At 35.5% G+C, this 18,244-nt stretch overlaps 1 protein-coding gene across 2 annotated transcripts; it reads right to left on the reverse strand.

The window, feature by feature from the left end:
- Positions 1-886: 886 nt before the first annotated feature.
- LOC149541196 (palmitoyl-monogalactosyldiacylglycerol delta-7 desaturase, chloroplastic-like) lies at positions 887-6,464 on the reverse strand. Of its 2 annotated transcripts, XM_089802198.1 has the most exons (5): positions 5,869-6,464; positions 2,197-2,337; positions 1,821-1,961; positions 1,598-1,704; positions 887-1,496 (listed from the first exon to the last, which is right to left on the reverse strand). In XM_089802198.1, exons 1-5 carry the CDS (start codon positions 6,418-6,420, stop codon positions 1,304-1,306), a joined length of 1,134 nt encoding a protein of 377 aa, XP_089658324.1. In that variant the 5' UTR covers positions 6,421-6,464; the 3' UTR covers positions 887-1,303. The 2 variants fall into 2 exon arrangements, with proteins under 2 accessions (XP_089658324.1, XP_089658325.1); XM_089802199.1 differs by lacking the exon at positions 2,197-2,337.
- Between the last annotated feature and the right edge of the window lie 11,780 nt (positions 6,465-18,244).

An 18,244-nucleotide genomic window follows, 5' to 3' on the forward strand; every position in this document is an offset into this window, starting at 1 on the left:
TTTTTATGATGATTTCCCATTATTATGATATGATGTCATACTAATGGTTCTATTAAGATGTTGGAATATTGTAGGTCTTTTAATTCCATTTTGATAAGAAAACATTTTGCCAACATCATAGATACTCATTTCATATGTTATATAACTATATTTTTGCATGGATTCTCCTACAATTTTAGACTAACAAAATAGATTTCAAGGAACTTGATTTGAGGATTGTGGCTACTAGCATGTTTGGTGAGAGTCTTTTGCCCTTAATGAGGTCAAGTGATAACACCATGGTCTATGTGAGTGCTTCCAATGAAGTTTTAATGTAATGGAACAATTACCCTTTCCACATTCCAAATCACAATATAAGAACAAGGTTGAGGTTTCCCACCAAGCCCAAATTAAGGCCTTCAAGACCACATAGGCCTTCATTATCCATGATGTTTTGGATAATTTAATCAGTGTTTTTGAAATATCAATAACAGTGGACATCCACTACCATCCCATCCTTAAAGTTCGTAAAGGTGGACCTCCTAGAGTTTTGCTGAGTTATGAGATTTTAAAAAATGCACACTTATTAAATTAAAAAACATATAATAACATATAATGTAAAGTATTATATGGTCTCCAATCACATCATTTGCGAAAAAACAACAAATGGAAGGGCACTGTTTACGGTGCAACCAGAATGCACCACTGTTGTGTGTCAATAAAAGGAAAAAAACACACTATGCATGGATACATTCTGGTTGCCCCGTAACCAACAGTACCACAATGTGTGCCATCTATGATGCAACCAGAATGCACCACTGTTATGTTGAAATAAAATAGCCTTAGAAAAAAATTACAATGCATGGGTGCATTCTGGTTGCCCCGTAGCCAGCAGCAATGTTTCAGATTTCTTCATGAACCTTCTTTCATTCATGGTATAACTGTCATTAAACTGTTAAAGAAACATATTAATTTGGATCAATTTGGAAGCATTAGGCCCTTGACTGCCCCACTCAGTCCTAGGCAGATATCTTCTGGAGATATTTCTTGAAGCCCATGTGGCATTTTGTGGATATTACACTCGCCTGAAGAAAGTGTTTCTCTGTGTCACAATAGAGGACAACAAAAAGCTACCTGGCAAGTATATAGCCCATAGGAAATTGAAATGGATAATAGACACATTCTACTTTTCTCAGTACAAAATTTTGAACTAGCTCTGATAACTTGGTAACTTCTAGAGTATATAACAACTTCCAAAAGAATATGAAGAAGCCCTGCAAGCAATTTAGTATGACATACGAATGAATCTGCCCTACACCCCAGGTTAGAACGACATTCTTTCCTTGTGTTGCTTGGAAGGCAGACGGACATCTTTTGCCAGTCCAACAGCTTCTAAGATCTTTATAACATACCAGGTTATATCAAGCTGCCACCATTCAAGACCATGCTGAGCAGAAAACTCAAAGGCGTGATGGTTGTTGTGCCATCCCTCACCAAAGGCTAGTGCAGCAACCCACCTTCACAAACACAAGTAGCACAAGGCATCAAGAAAAGATCTTATTATGGGATTGTATCAGCCAAGTAAACAAAAGAAGCAGGATATACAAAGTAATCTAACCAATTATTCCTGGAAAGATCCCCTGTTTTCCATGACTGATAACCCCACACATGACAAGCTGAGTTCACAAGCCAGGTTATATGATAAACCCAAACAACCCTTACAGCCTGCACATGGACAATATTCAACCCACATTCAGAATCAAATTAAGCCTTGGGGGCACAATATAATAATCATCAACAGTCAAATTGACTTATGAGAACTCAACCCTCTATTCGCTCACCATTCCCCAAACTAGGAAGGGAAGACCTCCAAGGGCATATAGGGACAATGCCATTGCAATAGGATGAACGATGTATGTAGTACGGATAAATTTATAAAATGCTTGCTTCTCTAAGTCAGAAACATTGTTTCGTTCCCCAATCTGCATTTTGAGATGACAAATTCAAACCTGGTAGGGGTGAGTGAAATAATGCTTGAAAATAGTTTGTCACAAGCTGCATGATTTACCACAAGAATACTATCGTGTCAGCAGAGGATTCTAGAACCCAATTTAATCTCTAGAGTGTTTTCCAATTTCAAATGTTCAGAGCCAAAATTACATCATTTGGAGTCCGGACAATACAAATGATCTATAAAAAAAGGAGGAAAGTTTTTACTCTGTTAAGCATTGTTTTTTCATCGAACATCCAGCTCATGTGACTGAACCAAAATCCATCATTTGGGCTGTGTGGATCCTTAATAGAATCACAGTACTGGTGATGATACCGGTGCGTGCTTACCCAATCCAATGGATCACCCTAAACACAAACATATTTTGTAAAACCGTGAATTTAATTCTGCATGTCAATAAGTTTTAGTCACTGGGCACTGACCAAAGTAGTCGTCTATAGTTCTTCAAAACACTACAAACATCTAAAATTAAGGCTATGTTGCATCACAAGTTTTTTAAAAAGACAAGAAAGTGGGAAAAACACTACATAATACATCTTGAAAAGAATTTGAGTAACTTTTTGAAACAAGAGGAATCCATAAACAGATCAAATGCAATTGGTTTTATAATGATTGAAGAGATATAAAACAAGATCAGTTCAAACAAGGCGAATCCACTCAGAGATTCTGGAAAGAAAGAACATTGGAGGCCACCAAAAATGTTGATTTCTAAGATGATCAAAGCTCATGTGAGTTTGTCTAAAATTCAAATATGTCATGCCTCACAACCAATTTAGTTAACCATACCATGGGTTGCTCGGGCTCTTCTGCAGAAGCACTTAAAAATATTTCACCATGCATTTTCTTCCATGAGACTTGCAATTTCCTATAGTATCTTAGGTTGGGCATCTTCTCAGATTTCGATCAGTGTTCACAAATCTTTGTTTTAAAGATAAAAAAGTCACAGGTAAATAATGATCAATCTGAATCTGTTCAATTTTCATGATGTTAGTAACTGTCATTTAATCCACTTAGAGAGAGGAGGAGCTTAGGCTTATCCACTAGAGCCTTGGATATCATAAAGAAAAGTAGGCACAGGAAGAAAAGAAATAAGATTGACTCAGGTCTTCCTGATTATCTATATATAGATCTTGCACTTCTTCCTTGGTACATGGAACCTTGAGTCTGGCATCTCAAAGCTATCAAATTTTGAAATGACAAATTAATAGTGAAAACTGAAGGATGCTATGGTTAAAGAGAGTATGTCCATTGTTTATCAACTTGACTACTCCATTCAGATGAGGGGATTCACAACTCTCAGACTCAATTAGGAATAGAAGTTACCTTTGCAGTCCTCGTGTTAATTATGATTGATGGAATTTTCTATGCAGAATAGATGACTAAGCCATAATAGTTTTCCATCTTTTGGGGTTATTGAAGAGAAACACTCAGACTTTTGAAAATGCATAATAAGTGAGCATCTTGGTTTGTGCATTCTGTATTGGAATACATACCTTATAGTTTAAAATGCCCAAACTTGCTGCCATGTGTTTCAGTTGCAGATTTTATACACCGAAAGAGGTGGCAAATATTCTAAGGCAACTTGGAATTGGTCTGAATCACTACTCATTCTTTTCAAGCTGTGAGTTATAGAGGCATAAAGGAATTAAATTTTTAAGTATTGTTACTAAATTGTTTAAAGTTTGCTCGTGGCAGTGAATTCTGAATATGCAGCTGGTATTGCTTTTTTACAACAGTTTTGAGTTCTCACAAAAACCCCAGTTCTGCTGCTCACTTTGGCTTACTTTTCTTTCTTTTGATCTAAACACCATTCCCCAGAATGGGTTATTATGTAAGACTGAACCTTACTTCTCAAAGTCATTTTACCGCCTTGTAGCAATTTATTGGGAATAAACTGCAAAATTGTAACCATGGGTCCCTTGTAGTCTCTAAGATACGTGGGGTAGAAAATTTTACAGAAATACAACGCACCAAATTCCAAAACAGCTTACAAAACTCAATGTAATCCGATTTCCACACTTCATTAGAATTCAAAATAAAAGCTTCTAGTTTTGATTGTGTGCGTGTTTTTTTAGCATACAACAAATTCAATCCATGAGTAAGAAAATAATGATCGGAAACTCCAAGAAGCTGATACCACAGTTTACTTTTATTGCTAGATTTTGGAAAAATACTGCTTTGCTGTAGCTGATAGACCCAAACTCTATCCTATATAGATCACCTGCCTCCAATGAACCGATGCGATGCTGATAATGACAAGTCTACAGTAGCACGGAGACGTACCCCATAATTTAAAATTAATTTAAAAAAAAATCTATGCTATTTGTTGAGTACTTAGGCCCTTCGGATTCCTACTTTTGCCTTAAGCTATGTCATTTTTCGCATCTGCCTGACCCCAGCACCTATTGTTATGGCTTTTTATCTTATCAAATCACTTTCATTTGGCCCTGAGTTGCTCCGTAACAATGGTAACACTTCCTTCTTACCTGATTAAACATCAAGCTTTAAGTAATAGGTGGAGAGATGAAAAAGTCTGTCGACCATTTGGACTCACATATCTTACGTATAAAAAGATCCATTAAATACTTGGGAAAATAACAATTTCACTTTTACTACAGGTTATCTTCGTGCCTCCTTCTAATAGGCTCAAAGTTGCAAAGCGCAGGGTTTCTAGACTTACATTATTTTAAAAAATTACCCAAAAATTTTCTCCTGAAATTCCTCCATATCAGAAGTATCCTATTTCAGGATGCTTTGGAGCCCCAAAGCAGAACGCCCACAAGAAAATACTTTAAAAACAACCACTTAGGAGATATCGAAATGGAAGCAGAACGCCCACAAGAAAATACTTTAAAAACAACTATTTAGGAGATATCGAAATGGGAGGCGTGGAACATGTAGCTTCAATAGCAGACTGATTCGTTGCTGCAACGAGGCAGCTCATATACCCAATGATCATATGGCGAGGTTGTGTTGTAAGGATTATGCATAGTGGTTGAGTTGTAATCCCAAGAGGGCAGGTAGCAAGAGCGACCCAGGCTCAAACATCCCACCCTGCAGGCTTCTGGTATTACGAGCATGAGGTGCCTTCAAGCGCGACTTGTGTTTAGTAGTTTACAGAACCTAAAAAATGCGGTCTCAGCTTACCACACAGCCTTAAAGGCACGCCATAATCTCATCCACGTCAGCATAGACTAAGTAGTTTATGGATCACATAACATCAACTCCAAAGAGCTATCGACTCGATCCATACACGCGTGGAAGAGAAGAAAACCAAAACAATTGCAAGGGGATGAGAAAAAAGACAAGTCCAGAAAAGAAAACAGTGTGCACCCCAAGAATGCAGCTAAAATTGAATTGGGCCTATGCATAAATTGGATTTACATCTTAATATTATAAATATTCCCTATATAAAGATAACAACAGATGGCCCAAATCAGAGAGAAAGAGAACCAGAACCCCTCATACGTCCATCATAGCACCAGCATACAAATAACATTGCATTGAGGTCATACAAGAACTGGAAAAATCGTAGAAATAGGAATGTAGGTGAAAAAAGGGCAAAAATAAGTGCATAAATCAGAAGAGAAGACCAAATCCATCCATCATAGCACAAGCATTGGAAAAAACATAGTAAATGTAGTAAATGTAAGTAGGGTGAAAACTGAAAAATAGACAATGTAGGAGTGCATAAATAAGAAGGGAAAACCAAATGAATGCACCATAGCACAAGCATACAAAGAACATTACACTAGGGTCATGCAAAAATTGGAAAAAACATAGAAACATGCAAGTTCAGTACCAAAATTTCAATATACATGCATTGTAAGCCAAAGCTCTGAAACGAGGGAATAAAGAGATTCATTGACATACAGTACCTGCAATGCCTGTGCACCACAATAGGCAAAAATGTACTCCAACCATTTGGGAAGCTTGAAGCTTCTATGAGAGAGATTCCTATGATATGAGAGTGTGATACCCAAAAGTCCAGTGATTACATATAGAATGACAAATACTCCAAAGGCCTTCCAAGTGAAAGTAAAAGGCGCCAACAAGCACAATGCATGCATTCCAAATACAACCACTGCTGTAGTCATGTCTGCCGGACTCCATTTTCTATTCAATAGAGATGATAGCGGCCATGATTTCTTCACCACCACATCCTCAGGAGCAGAACAGGCAAACACCAACATTCTATTTGTTTGTGACCTCGAACTCCTCTTTGCATATCCATAAGTAGTCAGAGGGTCATATAATGGCTGTAGGCATGTTTTATAGCACTTCAGTTGCAGCTTGTTTGGAATTCTCAAGGAAAATCTATTGGCATTTGCACATGCGTGTCTTATTTTCAGACCTTTTGCTTCCAAAATGTTATGGAACCCACTGCCTCCTGCTCTGGAAGGTGCAGAGGTTAATGCCAGTGCTGCCATCTTCAAAATTCCCTGAGGTTTTATTTCATGGCACAAAAAGGACTGATTTCATTTGATTTGAGCTGCTTATATAACAAGACAAAAATAAACTAAAATAATAATAAAATCGTACTCCATGAAAAGATATCGTGGGGATGTTTTTCAATTTTGTGTGGATTCAACGGGATTCACGTTGTGCAATGGTTTTTTGAGTGGATTTGTGTTGCTCTCTTTGATAAGATATGTTGGAGATGATTGGATGTACATGGATTGTTGATTTAGGTTTTTGCGTTTCTCTGATCCTCTAGGATATAGCTTAATCAGAAACAGTTGCATTCTCCGAATTAGGTTAACTTGAAAAAAATTCGCTGATTATGAAGTTTGATAGACAACAAAGAAACACTCACAAGCAAACAAGACCATTCACGTTATGAGATATTTCTTCCCATGGAAAAGGACGCATACTTTGTGGATGTGTTGTCTGGTTCGGCTGGCACTTGTTCAGCCATACAAGTGGTATGGAAGTTGAGATTTGCTCATTTGGATGGTGTGAGTCGGCAAGATCAAGAGTTTGAGGTTTGGCAAACACTTATCCAGCGTTACACATGGAATGGAAATTGGGATTTATTCATCAACATCAATATTTTGAGATAAGTTTCCAGGAAACTTCCAACTTAGACGTGGCCTTAGGATTGTTGATCGGTGATGTTTAAGTCCTCACAACTTGGCCAATATTTTTTTAATCAAGTACAATAGGAGGGCCACACAAAACATTACTAATGGAATTAATATTTCACATGAGCTAATTAATATTTCATAGAGATCCACATGTACTCTTACATAGTCACTATCACTAACAGCTGGTCCACATTTATGGTTGTTACATGTGTTAGGCCGGGCTGTTATGAATGGGCTTCCTTAGAAATAAAATGGGTGGAGAGTTTTTGAAAATATTAAAAGGTGACCAGTTTTACAAATTCTTTAGTTTATTTCAGTTTTTAAAAATTTATAAAGTTTTTTTTGGTACCAAAAGATTCTAAGCAAACCTTCAACCCTTTAAAAGAATTGTCATGAGATCTCCCCTCTATAAAAGTAGAGTCCAAGCATCTCCTAGAAAACAACTTGGTAGCTTATTTCATAAGTTCACAAGGGAAAACACCACCTTGTATATCTTCTTTAAATTAATTTAAAGATATTTTAGCCTAATTAATGTAGATTTTAAATAATTAACAATATTTTATTTGGAATGTAATGCATAAAAAGATAAAATGGACAAATATGCACTTTTTTTAATCTAATAACTTGTGTGCATTGAGAAGGTGAGAGTGTTTTTCTTCAACTTGCACAAGAAAAGAACCAAGAGGTGAACATATGTAACACTTTATTCATAATAATAATTATAATATAGTTTCTATTTTCTAAGAATGTGTTTATATGTGTTTAATTTGTTAAATAGTTTATTAAGGTTGTAGTTTGTAATAGAATGAATATTAAAATCTATGTACTATTTAAAATGTTAATAAAATTTTAATGGTTTTAGAGAGACATTAATTAATGGGGCAATTAAAAAAAATGTAAGTCTTTTATGGGAGGTCTCGGGTTTGAGTCTACTCAAGCTTAATAATTATTAATAAATTTAATCATGACTCATAATAATTAATCTTGGCTCTGGCCTCTTACAGATCAAAAAAAATGGAACAAGTAATCAAAATTTTGTATTCAATTCTCATGATGTTAAGTATATTTAAAAATAAATGAATATAAAATAGTTAAGAATAAATTTTAAAAGTTTACATTTTAGAATAGAAGATTAGTACCTTAATATAGAAGTTTTTGAATATGTGTATTCTTTACATTGTGAATTCAAAAATGCACTTAAAACAAAGTTTTCATATTTCTAGTTTGAGAATAAAGATTTCAATTTAGCATGTTACTTTGTTTTGCATTGTATAAACTCGTTTATAATGATCAATTCGTATATATTTAAAAAAAAAATTGTAATAATTTGTATGATATTAGTATCTTATTTTATTTGAAATTAGTATAAAAACTAAAGTTAAATATTGCATTTATATCTGATGCAAGAGCATTCGGGGTTTAAGGATAGTTAAGAAGGAAAGTCCACACCTCATAACTAGGAGTGGTGAATTAGCTTTGCACAAATATAATTAATTCCAAATTTATAAAATAGACCACTAACAATTCAAATGACAATGCACAATAATAAGAAACCATACACCATAACACACTAATTTGTGTTGTCGAGGAAATGTTTGATCATAGGGAAAAAACCTTGATGGGGATGGCACCCACAAAATGGCGTACTAATATACAAGTTCCTTGTGAAAGGATGTGACCCTATTAGGAGTCAAATATGGTGTATTTAGTACAAAAATCCATGTTTAAGGATAGATCCTTGTTAGGAGACCTTGATTCCTTGTTGGAAGGTTACAACCCTATTAGGAGTTGATGAGAACAAAAGGCACATTGCTTGAGCTCACTTCTCAAAGGATGAAAGGTTAAAACACCTTTACAAAACAAATCCAACAATGTGAATCGATTGATCTACAACTTACTTACCAAAAATTCTTACTTTGAAGTCCACTAGGAATGATAGATTATGCTCATACCTCTTCAAAAAGCAACTGACAACTTCTTAGTTATACTTTGATAATCTACCAACAAGGCTCACATTTATGATTATCATTTCATATCTTACAATGAGGAAGATAACTTTCTTTTATACCAATTGAAAATAATTAATTAGGTTAGCCTATTAGGGCTTCCCCAATGCACATTTAATTCCATAGAACCATTCTAAGGGGTGCACACCTTCTCAAGCTATTGTATAACCATTACATGAAATGTTTCACATGCTACAATATGAATATAACACTTCTCTATAGTATTCAACACACTACAATGATCCAGTCAACTACCAGTAAAATGCATCACACATGACACATCAATGACCTTTCCAAAATAATCCAAATGACTCACAAATCTGAACATACATACATGAACAAGTCTTCTAGCAGTGTCCAATCTCGCCAACTTTAATTCTTACTTTCCATCAAGCTATAGAAAGAATATGACAAGTTATGCCTCTAGCATAAATTCCTACTCACTAATTTGCTACTAGTCTTCACCAAATAATCTATAACTCATCTAGAATATGAAATAAAGTACAACAAACATAGACATAATTTATACTCTTTTTTCTACACAAATGCAAGCTTAGATATACAAATAAGTCAATCATTGTCTACACTAAATTGATCAATGACTTGTTGTATAAAAAATATGAGTCAACCAAAGAACATAGGTTGACATCAATAATAAAACATGTCATTAATACAATATCTTTGCAACCACTCCCAATGCCAACAATCTCTCCCTTTGGCATTGATGACAACATGTGATAAAAAACCATCAATACAAAAGTATCTAAGTACAACACTTTGAATACCCTCAACGCATATAATCTTTTAACTTCTCATACACATACCCTCCCATATGAAAGGTTTTTCACATGATTCTCAACCCCACCCCCCTCCTCCTCCTTTGACATCAATTCCAAAGGGTGCCAAAATAATGTCAAATAACAACTTCATCAACAATCTCTCCCCCTAACAAAGATCTTTCTCTATCAAATTGGTTTCTTTCCTTAATAAAGATATGCATTTCTGATCAAAATAATTGTATTAGATCAATCCAATCTACAACCGAAAACCAATGTCAAGTTCCAATAAAAAATGTTTTAAAATTTGATAAAATAAGAGATCTTGAAGTAGCTCTACAATATGTGACCACTCTCGGACCTAAGGAACAATATCAAGCATCACATCCAGGTGAAAGAATGTGCTCTGAAAATTCTAGGCCTATGCATCCTTGCATCAATTACTTTTCATAAGAAGGGGTCATCACCCCAAGCATACCTCTGAGATATGCAAAGGTGTCAATATACAAAGGCTTAGTAAAGATATCAAGCAAATTGCTCTTTTGTACCCATATATTCAATTCTAACTTCTTTCTTGATAACTTTCTCTCTAAGGAAATGATATTTTTCAGCTATATGTTTAGTTTTTCGATGTAACATTGGATTCTTTGAAATATTTTAATAGTACTTGTATCATCACAATGCATGAGTTATACCAATGACCTTTAGCATCTATTTCATCCATATCAATTGATTACAATGGTTTGTTATTGCCACATACTCTACTTCTACATTAGATTGTGATATACAATTTTGCTTCTTATTTAGCTATGAAATCAACCTTCCTCCAAGAAAAAATGCACCTCCACTTGTACTTCCTTTCATCAACATTTCCTACCCAATCTTCATCAATATTAGCATATATTGTAAAATCATTTGATATATGATACCATAAACGAAAAAGAATCTAAAAATTATTTTTATTAATTCCAAGGGTTATTATTTAGGTTCTAATTAATATCTTGTCATAATATCAACTATTTTTTCTATGTCAGGTCAAGTATGAGTTAAGTATTGTAAACCATAAATCATAGATATGTACCTTGTCTAAGAAGTGTTGGGGGAATCATCAGTAGTCTCCAATTTAAAACCTATAACCATAGGTGTCCCAACTCATTTGTAATTTTTTATACCAAACCTTTTTTTGATGAATAATCTCTTTCTATTAAAATAATAATAAAGTTACGTATTCACAAAAAAGGGGGTTGGGGGATACAAGGATCACCCTGTGGAATTTCAAATGGCTAGAGGCCGAAAACTTAACTACTCATACAAAAAAACATATAAATCCCTTAAGCTACAAGAATAGTACTAGTTGAGGGAGGAGGATCACAATCATTAGAATCCCATCCATTAGTAGGGTTTGTGGATGGCTTAGGAGGAGCCCACCCATCAACAACAACATCATTTTTTTCTTTTTCTTTATCTCCCTTTGGCCTGGAAGGTGAAATTGCCCAAGTCCAGCTGAGGGAGAGATCACTTAGGATCCCTGATGGAAGAAGACCACATAGGAGTAGGAGGAGCAGGAGGAGCCATTAGGGTCCAACTAGAACTATGCCTCTGGAGAGAAGAAGCCAAGCATCAGAAACCTCAAAAACCACCTTTGGGAGAGTGGCAAAGAGGTTGAGACCTGGGGGTATGAGAGTGGTGAGTAGAATAATTGTGACCCTACCAGTGGCCACAAAGAGGCATATAGTCTCTAGAGGTAGAATTGGGCGACATCCTAGCTACATATAGGGATCATTTCCCCAATGAGCCAGAAGCTCTTGAAGGTGGGCCACCTCTAGTCTAACTTTTTCAGTTTGTACTTATATCTACATCATTACATTGTTACATATGCAAGCTTTAGTGCACATAGAAACATTGATGTCAAGAAAGCTGTGAGAAAATAAGACAACATTTCAATCTTTCCAAAGAGTGAACAAAATTTCCAATTTGAAAGCATGCCAAATATAGGAGTACTTATAGGAGAGTCTGGGTGAATCCCCCAGTAACACCATATACCAAGAGAAGGGTCCTATGCGTAAAGGCTTGAAAAAGTCATGAATCTAGTACCAATATTGCTAGGCACGTCTACAAAACTAGAAAATATGTAGAAAGGTTTTTGGTTGCCCACAAAAGGGGCATCTGGGGTCAGGAACACCTAAATGCCTAAGCTGAGGGCCCAATGCCAACCCCTAAAAGAGGATGCACAAAGAAAAGTGTGTAATCTTCAGCTCAGTAATAGCTTTCCACATAGTGGTGAACCTAAGTCTCCAAGTCTTCTAATAATATTGTAAATGCCAACGTTGGTTGAGTGTGTCCACCATAGGTAGTTGGGGAACCAGTTAGTGATAACCCAACTTGAGCTTATAGTTGGTCATGGGAGTGCCAAGATACCACTTCCAATCCTTTCACCAAGGTTTGACTGACTAAATACCAAGCTTGTGCAACACATACATAGGCACCGTAGAAACTAGAAGATCAAATGTTTGTTGATCGGGATGGGATAATCAAAATTGTACTTGTATATCTTACCATGAGTGAAGGCTCATGGTGATTCTAGAAAAAAAATATCTTTAGGAATCCAGATAACACGTTTGAAAAAATGTAGCACATTAGCTCCCTAGAGTTTAGCCAAAGGGACAAGGGAGACCACCATAAATTATGTTGGTTTATAGTGAGGCCATCTCGAAACCCATCTCCAACCCAATGGAGCCATGGCTTGATGGCTTTCTAGGCCTTCCAAATTCTCTTAGCAGTGAAGGTACCCTAGATTTGTATGGGCTTGGGAGTGATCAAAATTGTTTAAAATCCAATCCCCTTCTCCAAGCTGATTAACAGGGAAGCTTGAAGAAATACAATGCTACAAAAGAATTTTCTAGACCTCATTACCAAAGAGGGCATGATGACCCACTTTTCACAAATGGAAATACCCTTCTTTTGAGTAGAAAGTAGACCTAACCCACCTGACTCCTTAGGCAAGTAACAATAGTCCCATGCCACCCTGTGGAAGCCATAATAAGAGGCATATGAAGCCCATAGAAAGTCACACAAAAAACACTCAAGATTGAGATAGGAGGCCTTCGAAAGTGCCCAACAAGAGGAGTGGTACACATGAGTGGCAACCAGCACCTTGGAGCAAATCTAAAATTCATCAATTAAGGGAAGAGGTTTGGTAATCTAGTATTCTAATTGCATTCTAAAGCCCACATGGGAAGCTCAGAAGGAAAAGGGTTTGCCAAGGAAGAAAAATACATCTCCATGTTGAATCTATTTCCATTGATATTGGGAAAGCCAATGCGAGGTGGATAGGAAGGACTGTTTATAACAAAGAGTCATGTGTTACTATGTGGTTGAGCTAGAGGCTAAGAAAATGATGCCCAAGCATTGCAAGGTGTTGGCAATATTATCCTCCTCCTCAATGAGAGCGAGGAAGGGATCATTAGCAAAGTGACCATTGACCATCTAGTCAGAGGAGTCTAGAGAGAAATGCCACAAACCTCACCTGTCAAAATGGTGTTAGCAAACAAGTAGCCAAACCCTTCAATGGCCAGCACATAAAAAGTAGGCACAAGAGGACACCCTTAGAAAATATATCTGAAATGACCAAAGGCCTTATATTTTCCCCATTAATGGTGATGCATATAGATGTATCCCCAAAGAGCATATGCATAGATTGTAAGAAAATAAGGTCAAACCCCAAAGCCTGCAATATAGCAAGAATGAGAGCCCATTTAATCTAGTCGTAAGCTTTAGCAAAATCAATTTTGAGGAATATGGATTGATAAGCCCATTCCATATCTTCACAAACTACAATAATATTATCCAAAATATACCTAGATTTGATAAATATAGTTAGCTCAGGATGCACAATCTATAGAAAAAGGTGATGTACAATTAAAAATTTTCAACGCTTAGTAAACCCATATCCATAAAACCTTATCATGCATGCATCCATTAGCTCATACAATACTTAAACTTTGTAGGTTATTGTCCTAGGTCAAAACAACTTTGCAGAAATATATTTACATGAAACACCATTAAAACATTCACACAATATGACACAAAGATTTTATGTGGAAACCCATTTTGGGAAAAAAATAGTAACATGCTACTAATTCTCACTCTTCTGAAGTGATGCCTTATGAAAGGCCAAACCTATTAAAGGTTACAATACAAACTGTTAAATGTGACCTGGTTAAAGGATTTAAATCACCCTGTTAGGAGTGATTCTTGTTAGAGGACTTTAGACCATTCCATTAGAATGTCACCTAGTTAAAAGATTTACAAATGATTGTTAGGTCAATCTTAATCCAAAGGATTTACCCTAGACTAATACAATGATTAGAAAGTAATAGTAAGGCTTGATCTGATAACAAATTACAACTCACTTGCAGATTATAGATCTATGTTTCACTCCTTCATTCTTTTTGGCATTCACACACTTAAGCTCTAATAGCTTGTTCACCCTTTAAGCATTCATACTCTTAAGCCTTCTTGCTTTGCATGCCAACTCTAGTCACCTCTATTCGGCCACTGAATGAAGCAATACCCTAGACTCCTTGTCTTTCTTAGGTTCTCTCACATGACATTCTTTGCTTCTGGTCAACTATCTCTATAAATAGAGAATTCATATCTTTTTCCATTTAACCATAATCGCCCATTTCAGGGTTAGGTAGGATTGGGTAGAATACAATGAATCTAACCACTTTTCCATTTGTTTCCTCTCAAAACTTCTACAATCTTCCTTGAATTCACCTCAAAATGGTTTACCTTGAATTCTATGCCACCAACTCATCATAGTTATCTTTCACACACTTCACATAATTCAAGAAAATAAATTAGTTGGCTCAGATTCATCAAATCTTCAGTTTAACATTGTTTGTTGTCACTCGACAAGTATATTGTTCTGTCACTTGGCCAACACTAGTTCACCCGACAAACACTAAAGTTTACTGATGCTCGGCACCGACTAAACTTTACTCGACATACACTAACAATCACTTGGCTTGCACTATTTTTCATGTTTGCTCGAAACCTTTTGTTTTTCACTCAATATTCATTGGTTTCTTCTCAGCTTGCACTGACTTCTTAGCAAGGCTTGGTAGACACTTTTTCTTACTTAATCTTCTTCTAGTCTTAACTTGAGTAATCTTTCATTTTAGACTTTAAGTAGATAAGCAATACACTATAGTATCGATGTCTTACTTGGTCTTAGTGCTTCTTTTACATACCAAATAACTCAACCTTTCTCTAAGTGCTATTGTTATCTCCTCTTCTCAAATCCTCTTCATCAATTAGCTAAATGATAGTTTTCAAGCCAAAAAAAAATTGTCTCACCAACAGGTAACAGTTTTGACATCATTAACAAAATAATGATTGTTCAATTACAAGTTCTTCTCTTCAAAATAATCTTATATCAACAATCTCCCTATTTGTCATTGATAGAAAACCAATACCAATCAACAATACCAAAAAGAAAATAAATCTTTGAAATTTCTCCCTCTATCAGTGTAGTATATGTCCTTCCTTTGTGTAGGGTAATGTGAGCTTTGTCAAGTTCCTTTACTGCTCCCTCTTTCTTATATCTCCCTTTATATTTCCTTCCTCTATGTAGGGTAATGTGAGCTTTGTCAAGTTCCTTTACTACTCCTTCTTTCTTATATCACCCTCTTTAGAGTATCTCTGTAGGGTAATGTGAGCTTTGTCAAGTTCCTTTACTGCTCCTTCTTTCTTATATCACCCTCTTTAGAGTATCTCTTCCTCTTTCTAATATTCAGGTATATATCTCTACTTATCTCCATCAGTACTTATATCTCCCTTATATCTCCCTCTACTTATTTTCTCTCTCAGTACTTTCTCCCTCTTTAACAACAATGCCAAAGACTTGTCATCTCTGTATGTAGATATAATCAATTCAGGTTCTCCCTCTATCACCTTGCATGTGACTATAAATCTTCTCATTCAACTTAGTCCATTACTTTAGGCAACTCCTAAAGTAATATCCAGTGTATCAAGTTGTAGGATACAACATTCAACTCAAATGATGTAGGGCACTACTTATGCTTCTTAAATAGCTTTGGATAGGGGTATCACCCCTATTTTACCTCTAAGATACTCATTAGCATCCTTAGGTAAATATTTTGTGAGTATATTAGCTATCTATTCTTTTGTATTCACATATTCCATCCCCACTTCTTTGTCTTGAACTAACTCTCAAGTAATGATACTTAATTGTAATGTGCTTAGTCTTTGTGTGGATCATAGGGTTCGTTGATATGTTTATAGCACTTGTATTAACACAATAAAGTACCACAAGTTTAGTGATTTCCTCCTTCATACCTTTGAGTAGCTATTTGATCCATACCACATTTGTACAATTTACTATAGCAGCCACATATTCAGCTTCAACAATAGATTAAGATATGCAATTTTGTTTCTTATTGGTTCATGTGACCAAACTCTTTCCTAATAAAAGTGCTCCACCACTTGTGCTCATTTTGTGATCAATGTTTATAGCCCAATCAACATCTGTATAGGCTCTTAACTCAAATCTTTCATTTTTCATGTAGTATAGACCATAGTTTTATGTTCCTTTCAAATATCTCATAATTATCTTAACAACCATCAAATGATTCTCTTTAGGATTTGTAGAGAATCTTGCAACAATCCCAATAGATAATGTAATATCAAGTTTGCTATGTACTATATATTGCAATTTGCCAATCATAGACCTGTACAATATTTGATTCACATCAACAGAATCATCATTCTTTAACAGTTTGTGTCATGTCACCATAGGTGTGCTAACAAGTTTTGAATCTTCCAATCCAAAAGTTTTCAATATTTCCTTCACATAATTAGGCCGAGTGATCTATATACCATATTTCATCTAATATACTTGCAAGCCAACAAAGAACTTGATCTCTCCAAACATAGACATCTCAATTTTTTTCTTCATTTCATTTGCAAATGCCCTACACAATGTATCTTGATCTCAAAATATGATATCATCAACAAAAATTTCAGCTAGTAAAATACCTTTACCTCCTTTTATCTTCAAGTATAGATTGTTGTTATCATCAATCTTCTCAAAACCAATCTTAACAAGATAATTGTGAAGCCTTTCATACCATGCTCTTGGGGCTTGCTTTAAACCATATAAAGCTTTGTGTAGTGTACATACCACGTTCTTACTGTTAGCATCAAAAAATCCTTCTAGATATTCTATGTAAACCTCTTCTTCTAATATTTCATTTCGAAATGTTGACTTCACATCCATTTGATAAACTTTGAAAACTTTGTATGTAGAGTAAGCAAGCAGAGTTCTTACTCCTTCCAATCTTGCAACAAGGGAAAATGTTTCTCCATAGTCTATTCCTTCTTCTTGTGCATACCCCTTGCAAACTAATCTTGCCTTACTCCTTGTGACTTCACCATTTTCATCTAACTTGTTTCTGTACACCCACTTGGTTCCAATCACATTCTTGTCCTCTGGTCTGGGAATTAGAGTCCATGTCCTGTTCTTCTCAATTTTATCAATCTCCTTTCTCATGGCTTTACTCTAACCCTCATTTTCTAAGGCATCATTTATTGACTTAGGCTCATGCATGCTCAACAAAGATGTATCAATTCTCATCCTATTCCTTGTCATTGGTCTAACATCTTTATGTCCAATATTTTTTAAAGTAGGGTGAAGTCTTTTGACATACTTTGACAATCTTGGTTCTGATCTTCTTTCTTTAATAGGTTTGTCAGCTTCAGGATCACTATGTACTTCTCTATCAAGTAATTTAGAATCTCTTTCATGTACACTTATCTCAGAATTAGAATGTGCCTCAATTTCTGTCTGCAACTCAATTCCTGACTATAACTTGATTCCTTTATGTAATTCAACATTCATTGTATGTGACTCAGCAATCACTAAAACTTGATATTGATTTCCAACTCGATTTACACCATCTTCAGTAGTAGGCATACCTTCATAAAATTATACAAATGATTTGTACTCTTCAAGTTCCTTCATAGGTTCAACTTCATGTACCTCTATATATTCATCAAACTTCACATTTTCACTTTCCACAACTTTGTTAATGTTAGTATTTAAATACTTATAAGCTTTACTTCTTGAGGAATTGATGCAAGAGAATCCTAGGCTTTCTTGCAATCTTGCATGTTGGAGTCAAGTGCCAATGGTTTCCAATTTTTTCTATTGCTGTCGAGATTTTCAATGGAGGCCGAGTTACTATAGCTCCTAGAGGGTGCCAAGTTATTGTAGCTCTTAGTAGATGTTGAGTTACTGTAGCTCCTAGTGAATGTTGAGTTACTATAGCTCTTAGTGGATGCCAAGTTATTATAGCTCCT

The sequence above is a fragment of the Cupressus sempervirens genome, chromosome 9 (genome assembly GCF_028749045.1).
Source record: "Cupressus sempervirens isolate cs-2001-9-10 chromosome 9, ASM2874904v1, whole genome shotgun sequence".
Classification (NCBI taxonomy): domain Eukaryota; kingdom Viridiplantae; phylum Streptophyta; class Pinopsida; order Cupressales; family Cupressaceae; genus Cupressus; species Cupressus sempervirens.